The 14,606-nt window shown below is 41.3% G+C and overlaps 1 protein-coding gene across 2 annotated transcripts in view; it reads left to right on the plus strand.

Annotated features, from left to right (window-relative positions):
* The window catches only part of ADCY5 (adenylate cyclase 5), a 200,310-nt gene that overhangs the window by 117,937 nt on the left and 67,767 nt on the right, over positions 1-14,606 (plus strand). For both annotated transcript variants that reach the window (XM_084209186.1, XM_084209187.1), the window contains exon 3: positions 4,949-5,070. In XM_084209186.1, the coding sequence (XP_084065312.1) occupies positions 4,949-5,070 (122 nt within the window). The remainder of the gene's footprint in view (positions 1-4,948; positions 5,071-14,606) is intronic.

Consider the following 14,606-nt stretch of genomic DNA (forward strand, 5'->3'; position numbering starts at 1 on the left):
ACTGCCAAGAGAGAGCTGTAAGGCAGGCAAGACTTGGTCCATACTGGGGATGCTGTGACAGAGAGAGAGAAACAGCAAGCGTTTCTCACAGCAGCTTGTGAGAAGTTTTAAAGGGCTGGGAAGATGTGATAACTTGTTGACTGTAAACAATTTGCAGGTGGTGTTTTTCTACTTTATTTTTCTGTTCCTCTCAAAGACAGTGCATGAGAAAGATGTTTCTGTTAGTTAGCCAATAGAAGAGAATCTGTCCTACCACTCTATAAAACCGCACGGTTCTTTTGAATAAAACCTTCTTTGCCTTTGCTACCATCCTGCCTGTTCCTGCCCCGACCTCGGTGCAAGAGTGACACATACAACATAACATTCCTTCATGCCTCCAAAGAAGGTCCTCTTCCCTCCTTTCCCAAAGGTTCCTACCTGCTTACACACCTCTCTGTATCTTATTGGCTTCCAAAAAATTGTATTTGTTCAAAAATGAAGATTCATCATCAACTTCATTGGTTTTTTGCTGTAAAAAGCCCTCTTGCTGCCAACATACAGCTTAGTTGTCAGCGTGCTGAATGTATCTGCTCCCCTAATTCATTTGTGGGTTCTCTTGCAAGGAATCCCTTGTGTTTCAGAATTAGACACAGAAGGTCTTTTGGGGCAGCTTAACTATTCCCTTGCTAACACACATCTCTGCCCTTCAGTACATCTCATAGCAGACTGTTCAGTCCAATTTGAAATGAATCATGAAATGGGACTTCCACTCATCCCTTGGGAGATATCTCAGAGCTTGGTTGTGGGTTTGGGGAGAGGTCAGGGGAATTAATCAGGTGGGGAGTCTTTGCATCTCTGTGGCAACTCGGTTTCATTTTCCTTCGTGTCTCAGCCCATCTGCATCTATGGATTTGTGTTTTGGCAGTGTTTCATGAGGTACCTCTGGCTGACATAGCTGCTGTTCAATCCTTCCTGTGAAAAAATGTGTACACCTGCTTATTTGGTACTTTCTGTATGAAAACAAGATTCACACTCAAGACTCCTTTTTCCTTTGCAACGAATATCGCCTCAGAAAGATGAAATGAGCAGCCACTATTCCTTCCACACCTTGAAGTGGAGGAAAGGACTGAGCCAAGAGAATGTGCCATTTTACTCATTGATTACAGCCCTGTCCTCCCTGCTGAGAGGCTGCCTCAGCAGCGTGGCTCAGATGCCTGTGCTCTGCTGGATTTGGGCACTTCTGTCTCAGAAGCAGCTCCCTGGAGCAGCCCTGACAAATGCCCTATCTTGATGCTTTTTTCTTCTCCCCCTCTCTCCAGGAAGCACTATGCCCTACATAAGAAAGCCAGGACATCAGAAAAACGTGGGTCAAAGGCAGTCACTGCCGAGTGCTCTTCAGTGCCTGCAGCAGGAACTGCAGGTCCTGGCAGCTGGAGGCTCCTAATGAGATTATTTGCTGCCACAGCCTGTGCTGACATTGATCTCCAGGTTCAGTTCAGATGACTCCATGCATAATGCATTGAGATAAGCACGAGGTGACAGCAGACACAAATAAGGACAGCTCAGCCCACATGTCCAAACAGGGGTGGAGGAAAACACAACTGCACAGCTCAACACTGTTATTTATAGTTGCTTGTCTTTTTCTGGAGATCGATGGTGCTCCTGTGTGCTGCTCTCTTATAAAGGCAGGCAAATTTTCTCAGGCAAATGACCTTGTATTTTCCTTTATTAAGCATCTACCAGCACCCAAAATTAGCCTGAAAGTAAATAGAAAATCCAGAATATCCTATGCAGGAAAGAGATTACTTGTGATTTTATTACTTGAGATAACCAAGGGCAGAGCCATAACAGGAATTGCTGTTGTTTGCCCTCAACAAAATATTCTTGGATGAAAAATCATGTGTTCTCCACATCGTGTAGGGAGCAAATAGCATTTGAGTAAGAGATGAGTTGTTGGGACTGCACTGTCTTAATTTGAGCATTGCATGTCTTCTGTAGCTGTAAAGTTGTTCTCTCCTTTTTTTCATCTCAGCATCACTTTTGGTAAAAAGTAACTGTTACTAAATCTGAGGAGAAATGGATAATCTTAAGATAGTAAATATTCACAGTGATGTGAGGTCATCTTGGGAAAGGGCTTTATGAATAGTTAAAATTTCTTTGCAGAGTCATTGTGGGAATGTGTGTGCCCACGTATAAATATATCCATGTGTCTGTGTGTAAACAGGGTAGATCTGTGTTGAACTCCTTCATCTATGTGCCTCTTTTAGAGACGAGTTCTCCTTGGGATGCAGTTGTTTAATGTATAATTCAGTGGAACTATACTTGCATGTTATTTTGAAGGGAGAATTATATATGGATTTTCTCTTGCATTTTTATCAGGTCAGAATGCTGCCTTGTTATACTTGTAAAACGCCAGTCCTGGTCACCTCACTGGTGCCTAATACAGGATTTTACAGCGAGGGCTGCAGCACTTTCTAGCTATTGTATCAAAATGAAAATTGTTCTCTAGTGGAGACCCTAATCTCTGCTCCATTTGAAATAAAACATAGGGATTTTGTTGTTTTGAAGGCCTTTTCATGTGGCTTATGCCTTACAAATGCACTTGTTGTAGCCTTTTCCTGTTATAGCCTTCTCCTGTTAGCTCCAGAGGTTATTTCAGTGATTGTGATGACTCCAAGCAAACAGAATAAAGATAATGCTCAGCTCTGTAACACAGCTCAATTCCTAATTAGTAGCTGCATGAAGGGATGTTGTGCCACATGCATTTGTTTCACCTGATGAGCCTATCTCATCCCCTGATTATTAGTTCAGAGCAGCGGTAGTGCAGCTCCTGGAGATCTCAAGTGTCTTGAAAATATTGGTGATTTAATCTGGCCAGTGCCTGTGGTGTCAGCAAGAGCAGGGGTGGGGGCTCTCAAGTAAAAGCTACTCGGAAATGTAGGTGACAATCTCCTGGAATGTTCCAAACAGACACTCAGGCTCCTGTCTCTGTTTTGGAAGAGAGTAATCCCTCCATGCTCATGCACCCACAGGGAATGTTCCAAACCTGTGGGTGCCCCCGAACCTCCATAAAGCTCCAAGTTATTTAGAGGATGTGTAAAATCACACATAAAATAGCAGCTTTCGCACATTTGAGGATGCCTATTAGAATATGCAAATGACAACAGAGTATACAGCATTTACTCTGGAAAGCACACAAATGTGTTGTGCTTTTCCACTCAAGGAGTGCACCAATAGCTGACAGAAGCCTAAGGACACGTGCATGATTCATGAGCTGCTTTAAAAAAAAAAAAATAAGGATATGTAACTGTTAGCACCTGCAGAATGCTAGAGACAGTGACAGTACTTTAAAAAAACAAGTGACTGCTGCAGTTTTAAGCAGAGATAGAAATCCCTCCAACACATCTTCTGTGTTATTACTATCTCTTCAAAGACTGAAGGCAGGCTCTCTTTACAGTGCACATTGAAGGGGGAAAAAGAAATACTGGGCAGTGCTACAGACTATAAAATGTCTCAGTGCATGCTGAGCACATTTTCAGTGAATTCATCTTCCTCTGGTTCCCCCAGGGTTCCTCTCTCTCCTTAGAGGAAGAAATAAATGGTGAGATTTCAGTTAAAACTAGGAATTAGAAGCCAGAACTGCAGCATGGGCAAGTGGTTTGGTGCTGTACTTGGGACAGGATTGCTGACCCCTCCGAGTCAGGCCTGAGTTTGAACCCTGCTGCTCCCTGTGCTGTTGAGAATTAATGAGCTGTTAGATAAGGCTGGGGACCTTCCTTCTGTGTCATCAAGAAGGAAGGGCCTTTTCTTCCTCCTGCTCACTGCAAGGAAGGAAAAATAAAGAAAAAACTGGCACAAGAAAAAAAAAAAAATCCCACTTTTGGGATTTTTCAGCTATTCCAGAGCACTGCCTGCAGGTTGGACCAGACCACAGCAGAGCTGATCCCAAAGGAGATGCTCCCCACCTTCATAAGCCATAGCAAAACCTTTGAACTTCACGGGGTGTGACTGGGAATAGAATGCAGCTCTGGGCAGAATTCTCAGGTGTGATTCCTGATATACACAAACGCATCCCCGGGGCACAAATTACCTGCAGATTTAAATTCTATCATTTCTGTGTGAAATTGGCATCAAATTTAGAATAATAACAATCACTTGCTTTTATGTGAGTTTTTTAGGAAAATCACCAGAAAGTCATCATTGTGTCAATTTTTGCATACTCTGTAGGAACAGCTTGCAAAATAATGTTACAAAAGTCACACAAAAGCTATGATCAGTGAATGAAAGTGCCAATTGAGGGGCAAGGAGAGCCACAAACTGTTGATGCTCTATGATTATTGAAAATACTCTTGTAGGTGAGTGGGTGGGTTTGCAGATTTTAATGCAATTGGGCACTGCCAGCAGTGTAAAGTATAGCGGCAGCACTTCTCATGCTGGTGTTATCGGGGCATTTCTACGACACTTTAGCTGCTAAGAGCAGGTTTGTGCCTGCTGGGGGAATGTGCTTAGATAATTAGATAAGCAAGGAAGGATTTTTAAATAGTGCCCAAGGGTGTTGGGGTATCATTCCTCTGGTGTTAGGTGAAGGAAGACTTCTTGGTGGTGTGCAGAGACTCTGTGGGAGGTCAGACAATCTCATTTATCAGGGTCCTTCCAAAAACGCTGCACGGACACGCTTTGAGTTGCATGGTTGGCATGAGAATTGGCAACCATGAATTGTAAGCCCAGTGCATCTGGAATGAAAAATAACACTTTTTCTTCTAAAACCACTGAGTTCTTATTGTGGGGTTGGGAAGGCAATTGCATATGACTGGTTAGGGGATCAGCTCCTGGGTTTATGGAGCCCATTTTGCTTGGCTGTACTCATCTCTCACCAAACTGATGAGTCATTTCTCCCCAGTAAGGAACAAAGTGTGTTTGTTAACTGGGCAGCAGGTGTTTTAATTGGTTCATCTGTCTGACTCCACAGGAGCGTCTCCTGCTCTCTGTACTTCCTCGACATGTTGCCATGGAGATGAAAGCTGACATTAATGCCAAACAGGAAGACATGATGTTTCATAAGATCTACATCCAGAAGCATGACAATGTCAGGTAAGAACAGCAGCCTGTCTCCCAGCCATGGGGGAGGAGGGACCCTCCCAGTGCTTGGCCCTGGGCACCCAGGGATGAAGATGTCAGTGACACCTGACCCCAAATCCGTGTACAGACTCTGAGGTGTTGCTAGCTGATTTTGAAAGTTTGTTTGTAAGATGGTAGGAGGATTGCCTCGTTCAAGCAATATTTTCCTTTGAGAAGTGACTTGAACTGATCTCTTTCCTTACATTTTCCTCTTTTTTTTCCTTATTTCTTTGCTGGAGTAAGTGTTGAAGGTTTTGAGAATGTGTTACACTGGGGGTGAGTTATTTCTGGACAATTACAAGTACCCCTCTGATAAGAAATGATGGAATGCAAGTTAAAAATTGGGAGCACTTCCAATAAGGTGAATTGCAGAGCCTGGCTAAGGTCTAGATTTTCTGGAGTGTTTTCTGGCAGTTTGGAATTACAAGCAGAGGGTCCATTAGTGACAGTCTTGACACCTGCTCAGTCACCCAGCAATGTGTTGCTCCTCAGTCTACCTGGATGAGGAGAAGAGTTTAATATCCAATCTCTGGCAAGACCTGCAAAATCAAACTCAGCCTGGGCTGCTGGGGTAGTCCAGCTCCAGGAGCTTCTGAACACCTCCTGGTTCCCACTGTCCAATTTCCCAGGGAAGAGACAATAAAGTAGCACTTCAGGTGGCTTGATAGCTTTATAGGCTGCACTTGCAAAGTTTAACCTAATCTTAATGCATTTCACCTCTGCTGTTGTACCTGATCTCTTTGGAGATCACTTATGGCTCAGCTAAGCCAGGTCCTGGAGCTGTGTAAGCTCTGTCAGTGTATGAATGCTTCTTTTGAGACACAGGCACTGGGGACAGAGAGCTTCCCTTTTCCATCTCCCCTTACAACAAGAGTTTTTTTCTGAGAACTCTCTCTCTAGCTTTTCTCTCTCGTGCAGCTTTAGTATGTGGTTGAATTATATATTCTGATACTTTATGCTCAACAAATAAAAGTGAGTTTCTAACATACTGCACCCTCCAATAGCTGATGTGAAAAAATCCCCATGAAATTCTGATGCATTTGAAGACTTTACATTAGGATTGAGGGTAGCTGGGAGAGACAATGTACAAGCAGAAAATGGGGAGCTTGCTCAGTGTTGAATGTAGTCTTATATAAAATTCGCTGAAATCAGGGACAGTCTGTGTGCTGGCTTGGATGGAATTCAGCCCTTCAGTTTTTTTGGTTGTGACTCAGTAAAGAGATAAAAATCCAGTAGCAATACAATGAAGACAAAAACAGTGTCAGAAATCAAAGACAGTAACAGTTCAATGATGAAAAATAAAGGATATATGCATGGTGCTGAAGGGGAGGGGAAGAGACCATCCACAGTGCCCTCAGCAGACTTTGTGCTACAGTAAATTACATTTTGTGTCTTCACATTCATTTTTTCCTTAATGACACTGAGCTTGTTCAAGTAGGTGTGTAAATTACTTGTGATAGATGCTGATTGTGAATTACTTTTTTCCATTACTCAAAGGTCAACCTGACATTCAAGCTAAGTGCAATTCATTAGCATGCCATAAGACTTTGGTATTTTAGTCTTCCACATCAATTTCCATATGTCATTATTTTGCAGGTTTGAAAGTTGTTCAGTGGTCAAATCTTAGTAAAGCTGATTGTCCCTTTAGGATGATACTGATTTGAAACTTTAATCTATATGATTACATATACAAAAACTAAATAAACAATAATGAACTAAGTTTGCAAATGAAAAGTTTTAAAGGGGGAAGGGGAATCTGATATAACAATTGTGACTGGAAAAAAAAAATAGACCAAAGATAATGGCTGGTATGGAGACATGGAGATCTCAAAAGGTGCATCAAAAAATGGCACGTGGCTAAGAGTATAGAGAGAGAGAAGAGCTATGATTTTCAGCTATGGCTGTGAAGAAACATGAAAGGTGAAACACAAATACATAAATGGCTATGTGCACCAGTCAGTTCCTGATGGGTAGCTAACAGAACTCTTGCAAACATTGAATTTTCACATCTTGCATATTTATTGAATAACACAAGCATTTATGTAATAGTGTCACTTCTGCAGCTTAAGAGTAATTTTTACTTTATCCCTCATGCTAATGAGTGTTTAGGAATCAGGCCCTTGCAGGTGCCAACCAGCTCCAGTGCAAAGGGACTCTAAGGCCTCAAAAGATCTTAAGAGGAAACGACTTAAATGATATCTTCCTCAAAGTGTGGGCTTTGTGGTCTGTGCCTGCGAGGTCCTAAATCACAGCCCACTGAAATCATGGAAAAGGCTGGAAAAGTGAGATAAGAAATAGGAATAAAATAGTGTATGTGCTGAGAGCAAATAGAAAATAACTCAGGAACATCTCATCTTCATGTACTTTAGGGAAATGAATAACTAAGTGCGAATATTGAAGAAAGGAAACATGATTTGGAACAAATGACTCATTTCACACCAGGAGTTCAGCACGGAGCCTTTGCTCTTGCCTGGGTGCACTGAAACCACCTCTAGTGGGAATGGCTGGAGATGATTTTGAAGCATTTACGTGCACACAGAAACGCCCTGGAGGGGGGAGGCAGCGTCTCAGGGATGCTGATTAATGAACTGGCTGAATAAAAGCAAGCAGGCTCCTTACTTTGCACAGGGAAATGCTCAAGGGGAGGCCTTTGAGAGGAGAATGCACCAAGCAATTCTGGTTTGTGTTCGTCACTATTCAAAAATGTCATAAGAGCTAAGTTTTTATGAGCTAAAGGTTATTGTGTCAAGGCAATTGAGAACGATGTGAAGTCAGTGCAAGGGTGCTGTGCCCAGCCATTGAATCTGGCTTCCTGTTGATGATTTATCAGCAGGAGCATTTCCTCTGCAGCTCACAGGAGTGGGAAGGTCTGCACAGAGCTGTGGGTTTTCCTTCTCCATCAGCTGTATTCAGTGATGCTTTCCCCCCCCATTCTCCAAGATTGTGTATAAAGGCAGATTTCAATGAAAGTATAATGGATGGGAATTTTTGTTAACTATTAATTTAAAAGTTTGATTGTCATCTTAAAGCTTGGAACCCAACATCTTGATTTTTACTGGATTTTCAGAGTGAGGTTGCTTTCCAAACCTACTGTCAGCAGGGAAATAATGAGGCTCTGGAGGTTTCCATCCAGACGGGTTTAACTTGGGTCCTTTGAACTCAGGAGGCACCAGAGCACAGCCTGGTGCACTTAGCCTGGTTTGACATTTTGTGTGGGAGAAGTGGCTTACTAAATTCTCTTCCAGACAAGATTAAATATTTTAATTTTCAGGGATGATTGGGTCTGGGCTTTTGGGACCACCTCTAATTTTAATTAAAAACCAAACCCAAACCATTCTACCAGCAGAAAACATTAATCTAAAATTATGTGAAGTTAATGTGTGTAGGCTTTCTTTGCTAGTTTAAAAATGAAGTGTCCTTAACTTTACAGTTCTGCTTTTATATGCTTAGTTTTAGATTCTAGGTTACATGGTTCAGGTTTTTTGGTTGTTTATTTTTTTTGGTTTTGTTTTTTTAGAAAAAGAGGTTACACACTTCTATTTTTTTTTCTTTTCTGTTTGTTTAAGAAAAAAAGAAGTCAGTTTAAACCTGTGTAGAAGAGATCTTCCTTAAGTACCAGCAGTCAGTCTGTAAAACACAGCCATGATCCTTCCATGAGGAGCAGTTTTGCTATGATATTGCTTACTGTGGTACACGTCCCTTAGAGGGTGGGCTATATCTCCATAAGGGAAAGATGATTTTTTAAATGCAAAATTCTGTGATCCTTTTGACCTGAATGGGTAAAGGACAATCTTTTTTGAGAAAATCTTTTTATCTGGATTTCCTGCAAATGAGTTCATAATCTCCTGATTATTGTTATGGAAAGTAAAGTTCAGAGACTAATTTATCCACAATGAAAATATAATTTCCTGTAATTTTTGGCAGCAAAATTTGCTTAAGGATCATGTTCTTCTGAAAATTTTAGTGGTGACAAACAAAGATGCAAATGTTTGAAGTTAATAATCTATTTTTCAATGCACATGAAGAGAGCCTTTAAACAGAGAATGAAACATTTTCCTGTCCTGATTTATTGAATGAGAATTAACTTTGACAAATCCAGAACCTCAGAGCATGATTTGACCTTTCCCACATATGTGTGTGTGTGTGTTAAATATAAAGTCTATTGTCAAAAGCAATCAGGAAAGGAGTTCCCAAGACTATGCAAGTAATTTTGGGTAAACAACAAGGTGAATTATGTAACTAAATTTGTTCATGTTATCATGAATGAGATTATGTCTGATAGACAAGCCCTAAATTATGCATAGATAATATTGTTTATCTATCATGCTTCCCAGACAGAATTTTAAGTGTTTTACATTACTATTGCTATTTATAGTGTCTCACTGCAGTGATAATGGCTTTACTGTTATCTAGGTTTGGCCAAATATAGTAATCTCTGTGCTATAAAAGGAGGCTTGAAGTCCTCTGTGAACGGATAAGGGTTGGCTTTGTCATTGAAATTCCTTTAATGAACTGTTTCAAGAAGCTTATTTTAGGGCTGGCATCCAAGTGCAGTAAAAGTGACAGTTTCCTCTCTTCATCCCTTCACATAATTCTTATGAATCATGTACTCAGCAACATTAACCTGCTTTCAGAGTTTCTTAAACTTCTTGACAGCTTGAACTAAACCATTTGCAGAAATGAAACAAGACCTTTTGCTTTCAGCTTTTTAAATGAAAAGCGTTTCTAACTTATCTTCTGATTTAATGACATTCTAACACCAAAAAGTTCTCCCCTTAAAAATGACCAAAGAGTTGCACTTTGGCTGAGTGTCAGGGTATTCAGACCAGCTGTGTCAACTTAACCTCTTCACCTTTTAGGTGCTGTGGTGCCTAAGTAGTTGCTTAGGAAGTTTTTTAAATTCCCGGGTTGCAAGGTTCTATGGAATTGTGAACTATGACCTTTGAGGAAAAATTCAACTAAGCAAGCATCTTTTTCTTCCCTCCTCCCACTGTCCTCACACACAGGACATCCATTCTTAGTGTTTCTTGGGGGTGAAGGACTTAATGTTCCTTAATAAAAAAGTTACATTATGGCAGGTATAAATTTCTGACAGGGATATTTTCAAATATTACGCAGTTCCTCATCTCAAAGTTTGTGTAGCTTTAATTTCTCTGGAAGGCCTCATGGCCAGGAAAGGGCAGGAGCAGTAACTTTTTAAAACATTTACTGTATAATCCATCTTCCTCCTTGTCTTCTTTCCTTTCTGAGGGGATGCAGAATGAAAATTGATGGTTTCTGTTTAAAAACAAGGCAGACCAGCATTAAGAAGGAGAAAGCCCAAGAGCCACTTTTATCCATGTTTTGCATCCTTGCTGCTGCTCTCTGTGCCAGTCCCTGAGCTCCAATTTCCTCCAAAGCGGGTTGATGGGTTGGTTGGTTGTTTCTCAGAATCAAGGCTTGGCAAGACCTCTCCCTCCTTTTCCTTATTCAAGGCATGTGCCCACGAGCAGTAGAAAGTTATTTTTGCCTGTAGGTGGGGGGTAACTGTGGGTTTCATGTGAGTTTAGAGCATTTAATTACTGTAACTTCTGGTTGAAGCTGTAGGATGAGAAAAGTGAGTAGGAGGGAAATGAGCCTGCCCACATCTTTCCCCAAATGACAGCAGGGAATTTTACCTAAATGGGAACTCTCTCTGTCAAGAACCAGCTCTTGGGAGTTTCACCTATGCTTGGCAGATGTGAATCTTTGCTTTTTAATGTTGCAGATTTTTCTTTTTTCTTTCAAGTTAGCAATAAGTTTTAGGAAGTGCAGAAGTAGGTTTCACCCATGGATGAAGGTCTGATACTCTGCTCTTACCACCACTGATCACTTGTCTCTTCCTAATCAATTTGTTGTTTTGAGAGGAAAAAGTCACTTGTCTTCTGGAGATTGTCATTCACACTAAAATCCTCGTGTAAAGAAATTCACTTATTGCAGCCTTGACACAGCTGGAGTTGACCTCAAAGCTGTGCAATAAGTCTGGGTGTTACGAGTACAGGGGATTTTTCAACCCAGGATCACTCCCTCTTAATAATAACTGTATTGATGGTTCAGCCATGAAAACTTTCAAGCACAGCAGTTTTATATATTTTAGCCCCTCTTTGTGCACGTGCACAGCCACCTTTAAGAACCAATACACGCTAACTCGTTGAAGTATTCATTTGCTCTGTGATCTTCCTCTTGGAGCTGGGAATACATTGTGATCCTGGTCCCTGCTGGGAGCCCCTGAGGCCGTGAGTGAGCCTTGTACCCTGTGCAGAACAAGGCAGACAGATTCCTGGAGCGAGGCACCCCGCTGGATGCTCCTGAGCACCGTGCTGCGGGCGGGGTAAGGTGCCAGCAGTGCAGCCTGCCAGGTGACTGCAGATTTGCAGCCAGGCAGCAGCAATGAGGGAGGGCCTGTGATGTATAATTCACACCCTGCTATCTGAGTGTGCACAAGGGCCTGTGAGGTTCAGGGGGTGATGGATTGAGGAGTGTTAGATGTTTTAATGATGAAACGCTGTGAAGAGTAATTTGGAGAGAATAATGAAGGTGCCTGCGGAAGTTTACGGAGCAGAGTTTTGACTCATCAAGGTTGTTTGGATTCTCTTTTTTCTTCAATAGTAATAAGAAGAAATTGATTTTTAAAAAATGCATGACTGCTGATTGGTCTGATAAAAACAAATGTATCAAATTTATAGTAAAAAAAAAAAATCAAATTACATTTATTCAGCTAATTCACTCCCAGTCCTCTGTACTCTGGAGTAACCTTGACAAGAAAAATTGAGTATTCTCTGAACAAAACTTTTCTTTTGTGAAGACCTGCTTTTACAGAGTTGCTTTTCTCCTGTAAAGACTTCGTGAGATTTTAGTTGATGAACTGCTTTGTCATGTAGTTAACATGCAAAGTGGTTTTAAGAACATTGAGTTTATATAACATTTGAAGAGGTTTTTATTAAAATCATCATCCCACCTTTTTGCTTCCTCCCTAGATGATAATGACTGAAAAGCAAAAATTAGTCAAACTTTTTATTCTGTAATGCAGGAAACTTTGCAAAACTATTTGAAGCTCTCTTACAGAAGCTATAAAACAGAGGCACTGTTTTTGATGAGGATGGATTAACTTCTCTTGTTTTATATTGTATTTATATCCCTCAACAATTGCTGCTAATTTGTGCATCTGTTCCTACTGGTGTATATGTAATTTTGACAGTGGATAAATAATGAAGAAGAGACAAAAGAGACCAATTAATGGAGAAGAGCTCTGGAGTGGTCTGGCATCCTGTGACTCAAGTTAGTACCACTGCTAACTTGAGTCTATGTCCTTCAGTAAATGAAAGTCATAGTGTAGTTCCTAAACTTTCTTTTTTTATTAACTTTGCTTTATCCTAAGTGGTGAAAAAGTTGGGGAGAGGTTGGTACTGACTGTGCAGTCTGCATAATTCTGTTAGTGGGGCTTTTGTAAGAAATCAAGCTAGAGAACAGGTGATTTCTGGAACAGAACTGACAGAAATGAGGAGCACCAGAGGACTGCACAAAAGAGCAAAGGAGGCAAAAGACCAAAGATTTAATTAATTTCATCACACACATCCCATTGGCATGGCATTGCCCTTGTGGAGTGATAGAAGTGCTCTTTTTAGAAAACTGAGATTTTTCTGTGCCCATTTGTGTTCTTGTTACAAAGCCCAAGAAGGATGCATATAATTTTAAATGGTGGGGATAAGGAGTTGTAGTAAAATTGTGTAGATTCTGGGGACTTGGAAGTTTGCAGGTAGCTTTCAGAGACTGGGAAGTGTCTGTGTAATACTCTTTAAAAAGCAACCAAAATATAACACTATAGGTGTTATCTTCCTTGATGCCATGACCAGCAGAGCTCTTTGTGGTTGCTGTGTGTGATTTTGGCAAATATCTGAGGCTCTCAAAGGCACTGAGAAAATCTAAGGATGTTCTTGACCAGTGACCACATCCATTTTTTGAATCAACCTCCCAAATTGATGCCTTAAACATATAGGAGGATAATCAACATTCAAAATCAGCTTCCTCATCTGCAGTTCTGCAGAACCGACCCCCAAGACAAAAAACCTGGCGTGCTATTTATAAATTTATTTACAAATATTTATAAAACTACTTATGAAACTTCCATCTGTGTGACTCTCCTAGCCTCCTGTTGCAGAGATCTCCCCAGTCAGTGGCATGCAGAAGGCTGGGTGACCAGGGCTCTGTTGGGTTGTAGGATCAGCTGTAAATGCCTGTGTGTCCCAGCAGCAGCTGTGCAAAGCGCCTGGAAGCACGGCTTGCCCTCTCACATGAAGGGGAAGGTGCAGGTAGGAAGCAGTGGGGAATTTTCCCAGCAGAGTTACAGCAGTGACAGTTTGATCTGCCATGTCAGCTCATTGTTTTGGGGTGTTTTGGGTAGGTTTTTTTCATGTAAGCATGATTCTTTGCAGAGTGTGATCATGCACTGGCTCCGTTCCTGCTCACTGTGGGGAATGCTGCTAATAGAGGGTTACTAGGACAACCCTCCTTCTTCTCACAACTACTTAATTTCTGTTATCTCCAAGGCCTGGCAGACCCATACATCAGTGCTGAATGAAGCAGCAATTCAGAAAAGTGCTTTGTAACTCCCTGGACCATGAAGGAACTGAGAGAACCTGTGTCAGAGCTGATGGGATGTTAGTGGGGAGGAGAGGTAGGCAAAAAATATGGGGAAGACAAAAAAAAAAAACAATCTTGGAAAGAAAGGAGCAAATTTACCAATTTTTAGGATCTCTGGAGGAAAAAAGAAGGGGCAATGGAAACCAGATGCCAGCAGGTGTGGATGTGGACAGTTATGTGCCATAGCAGTGCTGGGGGAGAGCCTCCATTCCCAGGAACATGCACACCAATGCACCACTGCTTTGTGCCTTGGCTGTTTCCAAAGACTGAGCTAATAAGAATCAATTTGTAAAACAAAACAAACAAAACTTTGGCTTCTGCTCAGGGGAACTTGAGCATTGCAGTTACAGATCAGGCTTCAACAAATGCCAAGAGCTGATCCATAAAAGTATAATTATTGTGTTTCATTTGGAACCTTTTGTTCTGGATTGCATTCAAAACTACTGTAAGCCCCTTTGTGAGATTAATTTCCTTTCCAGGCAAGAGAAAAAGAGGCCTTTTCATTTAATAGTTCTACTTTGTTTCAATTAAAAATGAGAAAAAACTCACGTCCTCATCTTTCTTCCCTAAGATTCTTCCCTCCTGTGCAATGGTGTCCATCAGGTCACAGTTTGGGATGGCAGGTCTCATGCAGAGACAAAGTTGTGTTACAGAGTGGAACTTGTAAGTGATATTCTGTCCTTACTATCTAGAACTCTTCATAATTTTCAGCTGCAAACTGAGTAAAATTTTTCTGTTGAAATTGGAAGTGCTTACAAATTTCTTACAAAGCCCAGGGACATTGAAATTGCAGGTGTAGCTTACCTGCTGAGCTGCTTTCCCTTGGAAGTATGCAGTGGGGGACTGAAAAT

This window comes from Fringilla coelebs, assembly GCF_963513975.1.
Source record: "Fringilla coelebs genome assembly, chromosome: 7".
In the NCBI taxonomy this organism is placed as follows: domain Eukaryota; kingdom Metazoa; phylum Chordata; class Aves; order Passeriformes; family Fringillidae; genus Fringilla; species Fringilla coelebs.